The 15,229-nt window shown below is 57.8% G+C and overlaps 1 protein-coding gene across 2 annotated transcripts in view; it reads left to right on the top strand.

The window, feature by feature from the left end:
- Positions 1 to 15,229, top strand: part of DSCAML1 (DS cell adhesion molecule like 1) — a 338,651-nt gene that overhangs the window by 254,923 nt on the left and 68,499 nt on the right. Inside the window, exons 7-11 of one of the 2 annotated variants that reach the window (XM_002708369.4) lie at positions 2,411 to 2,707; positions 4,236 to 4,508; positions 13,105 to 13,383; positions 13,784 to 13,903; positions 14,713 to 14,889. In XM_002708369.4, the coding sequence (XP_002708415.2) occupies positions 2,411 to 2,707; positions 4,236 to 4,508; positions 13,105 to 13,383; positions 13,784 to 13,903; positions 14,713 to 14,889 (1,146 nt within the window). The remainder of the gene's footprint in view (positions 1 to 2,410; positions 2,708 to 4,235; positions 4,509 to 13,104; positions 13,384 to 13,783; positions 13,904 to 14,712; positions 14,890 to 15,229) is intronic. The other variant, XM_070078766.1, reaches the window with a different exon arrangement.

Here is a 15,229-nt window from a genome sequence, read left to right as displayed (position 1 = left end):
TCCACCTGCTTCTCTTTCCCTTTAAAGCTGCACCACGCAGGGTTCCTCGCCCAGCACCTCTGTGTAGAGTCGTTCAGGCTGTTTGCTGCACAAGTTGCCCAGGCAGGAGGAGGGTGAGAATGAAAGTCCAGCCTGCCGGGCTGCCATCACCCCGGGGGCAGCTCCTCGCCCTCATTTGCTCAGAGGTGCAGTGGGTGCTGGCAGAAGCCCCACCCTTCCCAGCAAGTTCCCTGATTCTCTCTTTAAAAAAAACTTATTTTAAAAATATTTATTTATCTATTTATTTGAAAGGCAGAGTTATAGAGGAGCAGAGGCAGAAAGAGGAGAGAAAGAGAGAGGTCTTCCATCTGCTGGTTCACTCCCCAAATAGCCAGAATAGCTGGCGCTGTGCCAATCTGAAGCCAGGAGCCTCCTCGCAGTTTCCCATGCGGGTGTAGGGGCCCAAGCACTTGAGCCATCTTCTGCTGCTTTCCCAGGCCATAGCAGAGAGCTGGATCGGAAGTGGAGCAGCCAAGACTCGAACCAGCGCCCATATGGGATGCCAGCACAACAGGTGGCAGCTTTACCTGCTACACCACAGCGCCAGCTCCCCAAGCTCTTTCTTTAGAGCTGTCTTACACATACCCCCCAACCCCGGAAAAATCCACAATCCTGTTCCTTCCAAGAACTTTTCACTCTTGCAACAAAAAGGTCCCTCTGTCCAGCCCGTGGTTCCTCAGGGGACTGAGCCCTCCTTGTGCTGTATCCCCGGTCTCTCTGCCCAGCAAGCCGGTGCACCAGCCCAGCATGCACTCCTCTTATCCCAGGAGGCCCCAGTCAGCCCTTCCCCAGCCTTCACCCACCTGTCCTTGGTGGAATGACCGAGACCTTGGAGGATGGGCGGCATTGACTGGCACATGGGAATGAGCCCGATGACAGGGACTGAGAGTGGGGAAGGGGAGGGAAGCAGAGGAGGGGCTGGGACCACGTGACCCCAAGGGCCCTCCCGGGTTCTGTCAAGCTCCAGACTCTGCTGGGCTTTGTCCCTGAGAGATGGAGAAACAGCAGAGTCTTGGGTAGTGTGAGTGCAGGTGGACTGTGAGGAGCACCATATTACACAGGGGTCACTTTCTTTTCTTTGTGACTTCTTAAAGTGCCTGATGCCCATTTTTAATCCTTTGCAAGGATCTTATGCGGGCTGGCCAGGACTGGTAATTACATCACCACATCCCACATGAGGAAGCTGGGCAAGGAGGTTAATTGTCTTGCCCAAGATTATTCTGTTAACCAAGACTCAAGGCCCAGCCCTAGGCTCCCCACCTCTGCCTTTGGGTGTGTCTGGACAATTTGCTTTTTTATTATGATTATTCTTTGAAAGGCTGAGACAGAGACAGAGGTGTCCCATCCACTATTTCACTCCCCAAATGCCTACAATACCACTGACTGGGCCAGGCTGAGGCCAGGAATCCATGACTCAATCTGGGTTGCTCACAGGTGGCAGGGAGCCAATGACTTGAGCCATATGCTGCCACTTCCCAAGGTGCACATTAGCAGGAAGCTGGAGTCGGGAGCAGCTCAGGGACTTGAACCGAGACACAACAATATGGGATGCAAGTGTCTTAATTGTTGCTCCCAATGCTGGCCTCTGAAACTTGCATTTTAATGCCTTAAACTTAAGGTGTTTTGCTAACAGGGCTCCAACACCCACCCTTTCCTACTGGCATGATCACTTCCAGAGAGACTGGGACCACTCCGCAGGGCCCTGCTGCTCCACTTGTAGGGAACCTCCAGAAGTTCACGGACAGGTGGAATTAAAAGATTTATTTTGGTGCAAAATTTCTTGAAATCATAAACACAAGGGGTCATCAAAAAGTTCATGGAAGACATTATTTAAAAACTATGCATAGTCTCTTAAAAAAATTGCACCAAAATAATGTTATCATTTAATTAGATTTTTCCACAAACTTTTGAAGTTCCCTTATGGGTCTGCCCAAGTCATTTCTGAGCCTCTGTGTCTTTACTCATTTAGGGAGGAGACAGAGGTGGAAAAGGAACTGTGGAGAGGCACTAACGTTTATTAAGTCCCTATAAGTGCCACACTGAGCCTCTGAAATGCATTGATTCACTCCATCCCCACAATAAGCATTGGTGAGTGTAGTTAGTATCCCCCTCCTCTGCCTGCAGCCGCCGTGGAGGCAGGGAGAGGCTAAATCACTCGCCCAAGATTCGGCGCTAAGGGCAGATCCCAAGGCTGGAGTCTCCTGTGGACAGTAGTAACCTGGGCCTGTGGGTTGCAAAGGAAAGGTTGCACGTGATACTTCTTCGCTGTTAATGGCGGCTGTCTCCCTGCTCCCCCTCCCGGGTGGGTGGCCCAGTGGGACGGTGTCTCCATGGCTCGGTGACCCTGAAGGGGGCTCCTCGCTCCCTGCAGACGGCACGCCCCGCATCATCTCGTCCTTCAGTGAGAAGGTGGTCAACCCCGGGGAGCAGTTCTCGCTGATGTGTGCGGCCAAGGGCGCCCCGCCCCCCACCGTCACCTGGGCCCTGGACGACGAGCCCATTGTGCGGGACGGAAGCCACCGCACCAACCAGTACACCATGTCGGACGGCACCACCATCAGCCACATGAACGTCACGGGCCCCCAGATCCGCGACGGGGGCGTGTACCGGTGCGCAGCGCGGAACTCGGTGGGCAGTGCTGAATATCAGGCGCGAATAAACGTAAGAGGTGCCTGTCTACATTTAAATATCAGAATAGGCTTTTGAGTTCCTTTGCCATCTCTGTGGTTCCCATTATTCTTGTGGTGCTTAGTACTTACGATTGGTCGTCATTTTGATTTTAGTAGAGGTCTCTCTGCTCTCTCGCACCCCCTTTTCCCTGCCCACCACAAGCCCCATCTTCTGTTCTCATGTGTGAGTGTCTGGTACAGTCACCCCATTCCCATTCCAACCCCTCCAACCCCCCTTCTCCTCTCCCGAATCCCACATGCCCCACCAACACCTCCTACTCATCCAGTCTCTCGGGGCCCCAGGAATGCTAAGCACCTGCTCACTTCTGCCAGTCCCACCAGGGCCTTGCAATCACAAGGACAGCACGGGACAGGGGAGCCAGGCTTGATCTGTAACACAGGTGCCCATGAAAGCTGCGTTCCCAGTGTTCCCCCAACCCTGCACTGAGCCAACCCACCTGCTCCAGGGAGTGTAAGCAGCCGGGAGCCAGGGCCTCATCTTCTCCCCAAAGGCTCAAACCATCAAGAGCAGGAGGCTGAGGTTGGATGAAGGCAGGTAGCCTCTGGGAGTGGGGGAAAGGGTGACCGTCTCCACAGCCCTGTGGCGAGAGCTGAGTTCCCAAAGGTCTTTGCATCCCTGCGGGGTTCCGCTCATTCCTCATCTGGCCCTACCAGGGACCCCTGACCCAAGTGCAGAGGAGGAAGGCAAGGGCCAGTGGGTGCCGTGGCACAGGGGAGGGTGGCAGAAGTGGACGCCGTGCCAGGTCTCCGGACCCACAGGGGAAATGCGGACCTCCGGGGTGCCCCCTTCCTGCCTCGCCTCCGAACTGGCCAGGGACACAGCTGCAGCACCCTGGGAGACTCTTGTCCTGTCCCTACTTCCTGGATGGAGAGCTGAAGCCACGGAGTTCCTGGACCCTCTGCAGCCCTGTCCCTGATGGTGGCTTCTGAGCCCCCACGTAGGCCCTGAGAGGACACTCCATCCCCGGCCAGTGTGACCGGGGTCCCCTTTTACAGCCCCTTCTCTGGAGTCTGCGACATGTACTTCCCTGCTGCAAGGGTCAGGCCGTGCAGTGAGAACTGTCCTGTTGTCTTTCCATCTTTTCTGCATGTGAGATCCTTTGGGGCCCAAGGCCAGGATGGGCCAGTAGCATGGGAATACCAAAATCCCCACATTTCCCTTAACCCAGTCTCTTCTTGGCAAGGCTGTCTCCCTGCTGGGTACCCTGGCCCCCCAGGGGAGTAGCCGTTCACCCTGGCTGTAACTGAAACAGGACTGCTGGCAACCATCTGAAGCCAGGGACTGAGTCTGAGAGTGACTGTGGACCCCCCACCCAGCTCCAGCCTCTTCCTTTAGCCTTGTATAGAGGCCTCCCTCGCCCCCCGCCCCACACCCGACGTCCACCTCCTGAGTCTCAGGGGCCAGGCAACTGAGAAGAACACCACAAGACAGTGCCTGGCTGTCTCCAGCTGACGTCTTCCCTTGCCTTCCCTCTTCCTCTTCCTCCTCCTCCTCCTCCTCTTCAGGCCCCCCCAGCATCCGGGCGATGCGAAATATCACAGCAGTGGCCGGCCGGGACACGCTCATCAACTGCAGGGTCATCGGCTACCCCTACTACTCCATCAAGTGGTACAAGGACGCGCTGCTGCTGCCCGACAACCACCGGCAGGTGGTGTTTGAGAACGGGACCCTCAAGCTGACCGACGTGCAGAAGGGCATGGACGAGGGCGAGTACCTTTGCAGCGTGCTCATCCAGCCCCAGCTCTCCATCAGCCAGAGTGTCCACGTGGCCGTCAAAGGTAGGCCTCCCAGCCCGCCCAGTTCAGCCCCCTCCAGCCAACCTTGCAGGCGGCAGCAGCAGGCAATCCTGAGTGATGAGGCAGGGTCGAGAGATGGTGGGTGAGAAGCTCCACAGACTGCAGAACAAGGCAGCACTGGCCCCGGGTGCTAGAGGGCTGTGCAGCAGACAGAGGGCAGGCAGGTTACCTCCTGGGCAGGAGGCCCGGTCCGACATGATGAGCTGCGATGGGCCTCTGATGTCAGGACAGGGCCAGCCAGAGATCACCACCGGAAGCCTGGGGTGGAGGGAACCACAGTGAGCCCTGACTCCCTCCTGGGACACAGATGGGACAGCCCAGGCTGCTTTTAAAGCACGGGGAAGGACCTCCCATCTGCTGGTGCTGCGTAAGCCTGAAAGCGCTGCCCAGGGCTCCAAAATCTCCCCCTACCCAGCCCCTTCACCCCTACCTGGCTGAGGTCTGTGTTTCATGCCTGGGAGTACAGCCCTGCAGTGAGCTACGGGCACATGCGTGAATGAATACAGGGGAACAAATGAATGAAGGAGGGAGTCCCGGGCGGCTGGGCCCTAGGCCCTGGGCCTGTGCAGGTGTATGAGTCTTTGGAACCCACAGGCCTGGAACTGTCTAGACAGCTGGTGAGAGGAAGGTGCTGGGTAGGTCGGGGGCAGAATGGCGAGAGAATGGACCCTGTGAGGCAGAGCTAAGGAGAGGTCGGTGGAACCCAGGTGGCTGGGGGTGGGTGGTCACTGAATCCGAGGTGACCATGATGGGTAAGAGCCAGGGTGGGCTGGGGCATTGGGAAAATGAGCAGGCAGCCGGCCTTTGCAGCCTGAGGCTCCGCCACAGCCCGTGGCTGTGCCAGGGAGGAAGGACGGGGCTTCCGGTCTCCAGCCTGCGGTCATTACAATCAGGGCAGGGCTCAGTGTGGAGGGCGCACCTCTGCGTGCATCACTGTCGAACCCCACAACTGCAGCTTACCTAACGCAGGCAGCGCTTCCTCCCCAAATCCCAGGGCAAAGGCTGAGGTCTGGAAAGGCTGAGTAATTTGTCATGTGCAGACAATTTTTCTGGTAACTCCAGAACCAGGAGAAGGGACGGCTTGGGGAGGAATTCTGCCCCCAGCTGCCCTTCAGGGATAAATACAGCATCTGGGACCACCTGGGAGGGGGAGGGGAGGGGATCCTGAGACTCTGAGAGCACCTGGCTTTGGGGGGTTCCCCTCCCCTGGGCGTCTGCATCACCCCCGGGCAGTGGGGAGAGGAGGTTCAGGAGACACGCACCCCTATCCACGTCCTACAGGGACTGTGGGCCCTGGGCTCATGCGAGGGAAGGGAAAAAGGAGATGGCCCCAGCCTGCAGGCACTTCCTTGCTGTAGGACGGTGGCAGTTGAATACGGCCACTGCCGACGGAGAGGTTGGTCTGGAGGCAGGGAGAGTTTGGGGTTAGAGGCAGCATCTGGTTTTGGCCCTTGGAGCATGTGGGGACCATGGGTCATACAGGTGGGAGGGCCGGGGGGCAGGAGGTGAGTGCATCCTTCCCGTGTGCCCGATGCATGCTTTGTCATCCACATTCATCCTTGCCAGTACCTAGGGCCGTATCCTGTGCACCTGCGTACTTACCACCTGTCACAGTGCCAGACAGCCTGTGTGGATAGGTGTGTGTGTGGGTGTGTGTGTGTGTGTGTGGGTGTGTGTGTGTGGCTGACTCTGAGGCACTAGTCCAGGTCAAGTGACTTATGGGAAACCTCACTTTGAGCCCAGAGTACTGGGGGGCCCTGTAGCATCACAGGCCTGGAGAGGAGAGGAGCCCTCCCTGCCCTCCGCTGTTGCACCCCAGTCGGGCTGAGGGCTGTCCTGGTCACCTCTTCAGCCCAGTGTTTCTGCCCAGCCCAAGGGCCTTGCCGTGCCAGCAGGAGCCTCACAGGCCCCTGGCATCCTGGGCACATCAGCGGTAACGGTGGCAGCCAGCCAGCCCGCCTGCCCGGCTGTGCTGTACGGCGCCTGTATCCATTTCCCGTAGAAGCAGGGGACCGAGTGTTCACAGTGTAAACATCAGGTATTAAACCATCTAACCTCTTCGCCGCTCCCCTCACCCGCACGCACCAGCGAGCACTCGGCCGGGTCTGCTGGCTTAAAAGGAAGCAATAACAACAGGGCAGCTGCGAGCTCCAAGGCCTCGGAACATCCTCAGAGCTGCTCAGCTCATCAATTATGCAGCCCCGTTCCGGGAGCGATCAGCCCTAATGAATTGAATCTGATGCAGTCCGTCTCAGCGGCTGGTCGGGCCTGTAGTGCCCCAGCCCAGGGTGGGGGAGGGGGCGGGGTGTGTGAGAGAGCCCATGCCCTGGCCACATGTGTATACCCAGCACCCAACATAAGCTTAGTATCCACAAAGCAGGGTGTGTGTGTGTGTGTGTGTGTGTGTGTGTGAGAGAGAGAGAGAGAGAGAGAGAGAGAGAGAACCATGTGCAGGCTCCCTTCCCCACCCTTGGGTTCTGAAAAATTCCAGAAACCCAGCCCTAGAAGAGGTGTGGTCCCCTCTTTCCTCGCTAGACCACTTGTGTGAGGGGCTCTGGGGTCCCTATGCCCCCACCACTCCCCAAGCCTGGGTCCTTCCTCCCCCTCCGCCTCCCTCCCTCGCCTCATTAGAATGCACTTTTGCAGAAGAACCCATCAGAGCTGATTATGATCACGCTGCTTGATTAGCTGATGCGCTGCTCTTCCAAGAGCTACCCATGGAGGGGGTGGAGGAGGTGCCCTGGGCATGGTGAGGGAGCCCTGGCCCTGGCGGGGGAAGGGAGGGGAAGGGGGCAGCACTGCAGACCCCAGCGCTACTGCCCTGCTGGAAACCGGAGCAGACAGCAGGAGTGCAGGAAAGGGCCAGGTGGGGCAGGACAGGGCCCTGGAAGCCGGAGATAAATTGGAGGTCCCCTCCCCTGACACCTCTCTGTGGAGCCAATGGTTGGTGGGCAGGGAGGGGCAAAAACTATGCAGCTCTGTGAGCTGGAAAAACAACTGCTGACTCCATTCCTTCTGGGACTGCTTGTCTCCTAATGAATTTTTCAAACACTGAGCTGAGAAGCAAACACACACGTGCAGACGCCTCTCTGTGGGTACACGTGCCTGGACATCCTGGCACATACAAGTGTGCACAAGCATCACAGTCGCACAATCACCTCTCCGTGCTTGAGCACACACACATGCATGCACGCCGTTACATATACACAGATGCTCCCAATGTACCCTCCTGCAAGGCACGGTTCCCGAGCCACAAAAGGCGGCTGCAGGTGGGGCCCAGTGAAGCATTGCCCAAGTGAGCTCTCTGTAGCCCGACAAGATGTGAGGGGCACAAGGGAGAGAGGGTAGAGGATGCATTGAGGGCTGCCTAGGATTTGGCACACGTAACGTGGGGTGGCAGGGGAGAGCCGAGCTGCGGGGGGCGGGGGGGTACTTGTCTCTGGGCACAGGGAGAGCTCCTTGGCAGGGTGCTAAGAGGCAGGCACACAGATCCAGCCTGGACTTGGTGACCTTAGGACCCCCTGTAGCTGAAAAATAACGTAGCACAAAAGCATCTCTGGGCACACACGCTGTTTAATTAACTAGGAAGACAGGGCTGCACTGGGTGCACCTTGGCATTGGCTTGGTGAAGAGACATCTCCATCCCTACATCTGAGTCTCCAAGGGTCTCTGGAGCCAAACCAAAGGTGTGAGGTTCTGTGTGCCCGTGCTCATCAGGGCCAGGATCAGGAGGTGGTGCCAGGTCCCTGTGGAGAGCCAGTAGAAAGACACATGCACACACACACAGGCACACACGCACACACATGCGCCTACTCCCTACCCACAATCATTCTCCCCTACTGGCCAGGGCCCAGCGCCATCTAGCCCCTGCCATATCCTGAGAGCCTGTGGCAGAGGCCCTTTCCCACCCTGATGAAGGGGCCGAGGTTTCTGTGGTCGGGGGGCTAGAGAGAAAGCAGGGCACCTGGCCTGCTATTGGCAGAGGTGGAGGTTTGGAAGGAACTCTGCTGGAATCCACAGGAAGAGAGCGCATCAGACTCCATCAGAGGAGATCGCTCGCTACACCTGGGGGACTGGGTACTAAGGAGCCCTGCTTCCCTGGCCAGGGGAGCCAGGAACACAGCAGTAAGAAACTGCCTTACGGGACAGTCAGGACTGGTGAAGTTGGCAGTGGTGATGAAGATGATGACAGTGGTGATGAAGTACCCATTCGCTCATTCATTGGTATTTGCTGTGCACTCACCATATTTGAGGCACTGTACGGCTATGCTCAGAGCAGACAGAAAGCCCGGGCATCAGGGAGCTTATATTTTAGTGGAGAAACACACCATCGTCAAATACATAACAGATGTCCCTTGTCGAAGCAGGAGTGCAAATGAGAGTGCCAAGGCCAGGGGGTGAGGCTTTGTGGTTCTGTATAAGGTGGTCTGGGAAGGGCTTCCCAAGATGAGCGATTCTGTAAGAAACTGAAGTTCATTGCAATTGTTCCTGAATAGGGGACCTGATAAAACTGGAAAATCAGTGTTGGGCTTTCGAGATTACTTGGTCCAACCGCTCCACTTCGCAGATGAAGAAGACCGAGGCTCAGAAAGAGAAGCAAAGAGGGCGGTGAGGAGGCAGCTTGCCCGTCGTGGTCCCTTAAGTGGTAGCAGAGCGTGGAACCCAGCGTCCTGGCCCCCTCTTTCCCATCTCCGTGCTGCACAGAAGCCCTGACTTCCCACGGTGCACTCTGCTAACAGGTGCAATAAATAAAAGGCTCGTGCTCAAAGAGAGTTGATGAGAAACGCCATAAAGCGTTTATGGGCTGGGCTGGTGGTCAGCACACTTCCCCCTGAGTGACACTCCCAAACAAGTGGCCATAAAGACTTTATGGTGGCTGGACACGGCACTGCATGCACTGTTACAGCCCCAGCAGCCCTGTCAGCCACTGTGTCCTCCAGCCTTTGGGCATCATGAGAGCTTGCTAATGAGGGCCGTGGCCAGAGCAGGGCACCTGAGAGAAACTCCTGGTTGTGCCCCCTACATCCAGGCTGTCTGCTGGCAGAGCTAGGACTTGGGGGCAGGAGGCCCTGGCTGTCACCAGGGTGGAGATGGTCAGAGACCCTGCCTCCTGATGGACTGAGCTGCCCGAGGTAGAGATGGACACACACGTTCCACCAGCCCGTGCCTGTTGGCTGAGCGCTGGGGCAGGCACTGTGCATCACTGGTCAAAGAGCAGCGCTGGGTCTGGGCCGCCGCCGCTTGTGCATCAGGAAGAGTCCCCATGGACTTGGCTTCTAAGCAGGAGCCACATCCCTTAGCTGTCTGCAGGACAAGCAGCCACTGTCCCCTGCCTCAGCCTTGCCCCTCTCTCCCTCATCCCATCTGAATTTTGAAAGCACGTGTGTCCTTTAACTGTCAGATCACCCACCGGTGGGACGGCCCCGTGTGCTCTGAGTTCAGCGTGGTGCTTGTCCAGTCCTCAGGGCGGGAGGTGTCTTCCCCTCCCCAGCAGCTCCCGGAAGCCCTGTCTGTAGTGTGAACATGCTTCTGCTCTCCCCAGCCCACATGGAGCATCACGCCCTCACAGAGCAGGCGTTCCATAAATATTAGATGAGTTAGTTAATTAATGAATTAAACTGCCTTAGTAACTTGCTCTATTATCTAAATCCTTTCTTACTCAGACAGCCTTCCCCTTGCCTGAACCAAGCTTCACTGTCTGACTTCAGCCTGCCTCTAGCCTCTTGCCCTGTGCACAGTGGCAGTGTGGTGCTTTAGCCGTTCATCCACATTGGTGGGGGCGTCCAGGCCTGACAGCCCCCTCCTCCCACCTTCTTGCCTTGCTCATGTGCCCTGCCTTCCGGCCCTTGGTCACTGTCACCACTCTCCCCTCTTGCTCATGGTCATGTGTCCACAGAGCTTTTAAGTCACAGGAGCCAGTTTGATGCTAGGACTTCATAGGCCCGGCCCCTAGGGGGCCCCAGAATTCCAAAGCACAAATACAGCATCTTGGGGAACAGCACAGGGCACCTCCTTACTCTGGGTGAACCCCATCCCCCGTTGTCCCCACCCCTTGCCTGCCTCACTGGTGAGCTTCTAAGGTCATCCCAGGAAATGGCACCCAGACCCATGTTCATTCGCTTTGCTCATCCGACAAGCATTTATTGGGTGCCTACGATTTGCCAAGTAAATAAGACCTGGTTCTACAACTCCAGCTCCCAGCACCAGTGGGTGGTGATACAGCTGACCCATGGTAAGTGGAGTGGAGCAAGATGCCTGCCAAGGGCTGGAGGAAGGCGGGCTTCACGGAAGAAGTGGCATTTGGGCAGATCTGAAAGGACTCCTCCAGGCCCAAGGAGGCAAACTGGGTGGCAGCTGTGGGTCTTTGCAGCGAGTCCAGCAGAAAGCCTAAGAAGCCCAGAGGCCTAGAGCTGACCTGGGCATGCACACACTGGGGGGGGGGGGACCCTCAGAGGCCCAACAAGAGGACTCTCTGGGACTGGGCATTGGGCCATTGCTAGAGTCAAGGTTCCAGAGGAATCCATCTGAAGATGTCTAAGGGCCAACAAATATGGGGGGTGGGAGGCAATGGCTCATCCCAGGGGGAGAATGACAGCCAGAGATGGGAATGAGGAAGTCCTGACAGCGACCAGAGCCCCCGAAGCCAAGTGTATCTAGAAGAGGCGGAGGCAAGCCAGGCAGGCGGGGACAGGGACAAGTGGTGAGAGACAGGAAGCACGGTGTCCAGCTGCGCTCACCCAGGCAGGCTACGGCGTGGCGCTGCGGGTGGCTGTGGTGCACTGAGGGAGCCCGGGGCTGGACTGAAGGAAGGTGGGAGATGACAACGGAGGCCCTGCTGAGGGTCACGGAGGCAGCGTCCCTGAGACCTAGAAGTCTCGGTCAAGAACTGGCCCAAGGATCCACAAGGCAGCAGGAGGGGCTTTTCTGTGTCCAGCGTTGCCCACTCCCCACAGACAGCATCCTGCTGAGCACTGAAAGCCCTGAAGGTGCAGGGGGCACCCGGAGCCTACACTCTCCCTTCCCCTCCCCTTGGGGGGCTCATCCCCCACGGTGGCCATCCTAGGTGGCCCTGGGGTGGAGAGAAGCAGGATCCCGAGGAGCTGGGGCTGGAGCCTGGGAGGAGGCCAGAGGACTTCTGCGGGCCTTGTAATTGAATTACTTGACTACAGAAAGGCGATCCCACGCCCAAGGTGCTCAGCCTTGTTAAGCCGATTGTCTGTCTCCTGCACCGGCTTCTCCTCCACTTGCTAGGGAAGCCGCTGCAGCCTAATTGAGTTATCATAAAGATAATGGCTGATGCTCTAGCCTGAGCCCAGAAGGGAGGGTCCATCTCCAAGCAACAGGACCCCAGGGGCTAAGCGGCAAGGGAGGAGGGGTGGCAGCAGCTCCAAGGGGAGGGAGGCTGAGCAGACAGAGCTTTGCCCAGGTGAATCTGAACACCTGACCGTAGTGCAGACCACAGAGCTCCCTCTCTGCTCATTCCTGCCACTCACTCATGAGACCAAAGGGCCTCTGGTCTGGGCATTTTGGGGGCTATCTTCAAAGTCCCCCCAAACAGCTGCGTTGTTAAGTAGCCGCTTGAGATGCCTGCTTTTCACTGCCGAGTGCCAGTTCCAGTCCCAGCTGCTCCACTTCCCATCCAGCTCCCTGCTAAATGTGCCTGGGAAAGCAGCAGAAGACGGCCCACATGCTTGTGTTCCTGCCACCCACATGGGAGGCCGGATGGAGTGCCAGGCTTCTGACTTCCACCTGATTCAGCCCTGGCCATGGTGGCCATTTGAGGAGTGAACCAGTGGATGGAAGATTCTCTCTCTCTCTCTCATGCTCTCCCTTCCAAATAAATAATTCTTTTTTTTTTTAAAGAGAGAGCCTAGATGTGGAGAGCAGATGATATTTCAAATCCTGCCATCACCTCTTTTGAAACCTCAAGCGATGCCTTCTCTGTTCTGAACCTCAGTTTTCTCTGCAAAGTGGGGACCGTCAAGCCCATGTCATGATATGAGGCAATGTCTATAGAGCGAGTGAAGTGACCAGGGGTGTGAGCCTCGCCAGTGCCGACACCTGATGACAGTGCACAGGGGCAGGGCAGGAGGTGGCCCCTCTGTTGGGGGAGATCTGAAAACAGCATCCCAGGTGTAGACCAGCAGCTACGGGGCACACGTGGGGACCATCTTCTCACCAGCCTTCCTCTCTTGTCACCTGGACACGTTATCTCTAGTCTATCCCAGGCCCCCAGAGAGCTGTGAGATGAATCTCTGGGATGAGAACATGGGCACAAGCTGAGAGTGGGTCAGCAGGTGGGTAGATGTCAAGACACACATGATTCAAGTTCAAGGACAAAGCTGAAGGTCAGAGTTAAGGTCAGCCCCACAGGGGCAGTGGGTTCAGGCCTAAGTGGGCAGGGACAGGAGCCAAGCAGGGCCCCCCGGTCCCTCTGGGAGTCACTGGATACACAGGAGCCAGGGGAGCCCTAGTTAAGGCCCGCGCTGGGGCCCAGGGCTGCCCAGAACCCCACGGCAAGGCAACCGGCTGGGCTGGGGCAAGTGGGGGCCTGACAGCAGCACCACTGCCTTTCCAGTGCCCCCTCTGATCCAGCCCTTCGAGTTCCCGCCTGCCTCCATCGGCCAGCTGCTCTACATCCCCTGTGTGGTGTCCTCGGGGGACATGCCCATCCGCATCACCTGGAGGAAGGACGGACAGGTGATCATCTCAGGCTCGGGCGTGACCATCGAGAGCAAGGAGTTCATGAGCTCCCTGCAGATCTCCAGTGTCTCCCTCAAGCACAACGGCAACTACACGTGCATCGCCAGCAACGCCGCGGCCACCGTGAGCAGGGAACGCCAGCTCATTGTGCGCGGTGAGTGGGACAGGGCGCCGCAGGGGAGGGAGCTCTGGCACTGCCTTGCTGCTGGGGCAGTGGTCTAGGTCTCCAGTTTGAATCACGGGCTTATGGAAGGTTGGCTCCAGCAGGGCCCCTCAGGATCAAAGGGGCCCAGCATCTCATTTTCCAAGTCAGCAAACCGAGGAGACACTTGCTGCATTAATCATTGTCAAAGGCAAGATTGGAACTCAGAACCCCCAGAGCTCACCCTCATATTCCGCATAAGCTCTCAGCTTCTTGGATTTCAGAAGCTGCCTACTCCCCACTTTACAGTGGTCCAGCCAGGAAGGGCTGGCGTGGAGTGCAAGGTGCCTGAGCCTGGGACACCTGTCAGGGACTGAAACACCTTTTTCTCCGCCACTTCCTCTCTCCACAGTGCCCCCTCGATTCGTGGTGCAGCCCAACAATCAGGACGGCATCTATGGCAAAGCTGGTGTGCTCAACTGCTCGGTGGATGGCTACCCGCCGCCCAAGGTCATGTGGAAGCACGCCAAGGGTACGCTCTGGGCCCAGCCAGCGTCTGCAGGAAGGGCAGGGGAGGGGGCAGAGGAGGACACTCTGCTGGACTTGGGCCTGTTCACTAGCCCTGGGTGGGTGTCCTAGGACCTCAGTCACCTGACCCCAGGCTACCTCGATCTAGGGGTCATCCTCAGTCGCCCCCAGGGATCTGCCCTCTTGCTGATTCCCAACATCCTCTGCTCCCCACAGACTTGCCCTCCCCCGTCCACCTCCGGCCCAGACTTGGTGCATGTGCACCACCTGCCCTCGCTGCCACAGCCTCATTGCCCTGCTTCTCAGTCAACCTGCTGTGGGCTCGGGATCCTTCTCAGAGCCCAGCTGCCTCCCAAGGCCCCACTGGGTGTCTGCCCAAGCCTCACGTCCTAGGCTGTGTCCACTGCTGACCCTGTGGGTGGGAGGAATGCCCCCAAGCCCTGCTTGGAGGAAGTCTGGCCTCTCTGCCTGTGGCCAAGCCGCTGCCATTTGAAAGCTCAATCTTCTCTCCGCCTGTTCCCAAGTGGCCCAAAAACACCTCTTGCTTCTTCTCCAAGGAATTCACCCCCCCAAGCAGCTCAGGGCCAAGGTGGCACTGAACAGAGGCCCAGACCCCAGCTGCACACCTCTGTCTCTCCCACGCCCAGCAGGAGACACGTGGCTCCAGCATTTTGACAATGGCACAGGCTGTGCTGCAAAACGACCCTAGATGGGTGAGAGAGGGGAACCAGGGCGGTTCCTCTGGCCCTCCAGTCCCACCTGGTACCCTCCCTAGGCAGAACTCCAGTGCTCCTAACCGCTGCCTCCTTCCAGGGAGTGGGAACCCCCAGCAGTACCACCCGGTGCCGCTCACCGGCCGCATCCAGATCCTGCCCAACAGCTCGCTGCTGATCCGCCACGTCCTAGAAGAGGACATCGGCTACTACCTCTGCCAGGCCAGCAACGGCGTGGGCACCGACATCAGCAAGTCCATGTTCCTCACCGTCAAGAGTGAGTCCTGCCCCCCGCACGGCACCCCCAGCTGCCCCGCCACAGGCCCGGCCCCTCTCAGCATCCTCCCTGCCTAGCTCGTTGGTTCCCAGGGCTCTCCCTAGCGTGGGACCCTCTGAGAGGGACGTTCAGACGCCCTCTCGTGGGAAAGGAGGGCCTCGCCCCCCAGCACCCCGCCCATCACGATTTGCTCCTGGTTGTCTGCCCTGAAATGCACCAGGGCACCCCATTTACTACGATCTGTAGGCTGAACACACACATCAAACAGCTTGTTTCTGCCACATTGTATAAACCTGCTTGCGTCCACTCTGTGTATGGCTCAGAAAGGAAGGCCCCAGAT

The sequence above is a fragment of the Oryctolagus cuniculus genome, chromosome 1, assembly GCF_964237555.1.
Source record: "Oryctolagus cuniculus chromosome 1, mOryCun1.1, whole genome shotgun sequence".
Taxonomy (NCBI): Eukaryota; Metazoa; Chordata; class Mammalia; order Lagomorpha; family Leporidae; genus Oryctolagus; species Oryctolagus cuniculus.
This window is presented reverse-complemented; position numbering and strand designations above follow the sequence as displayed.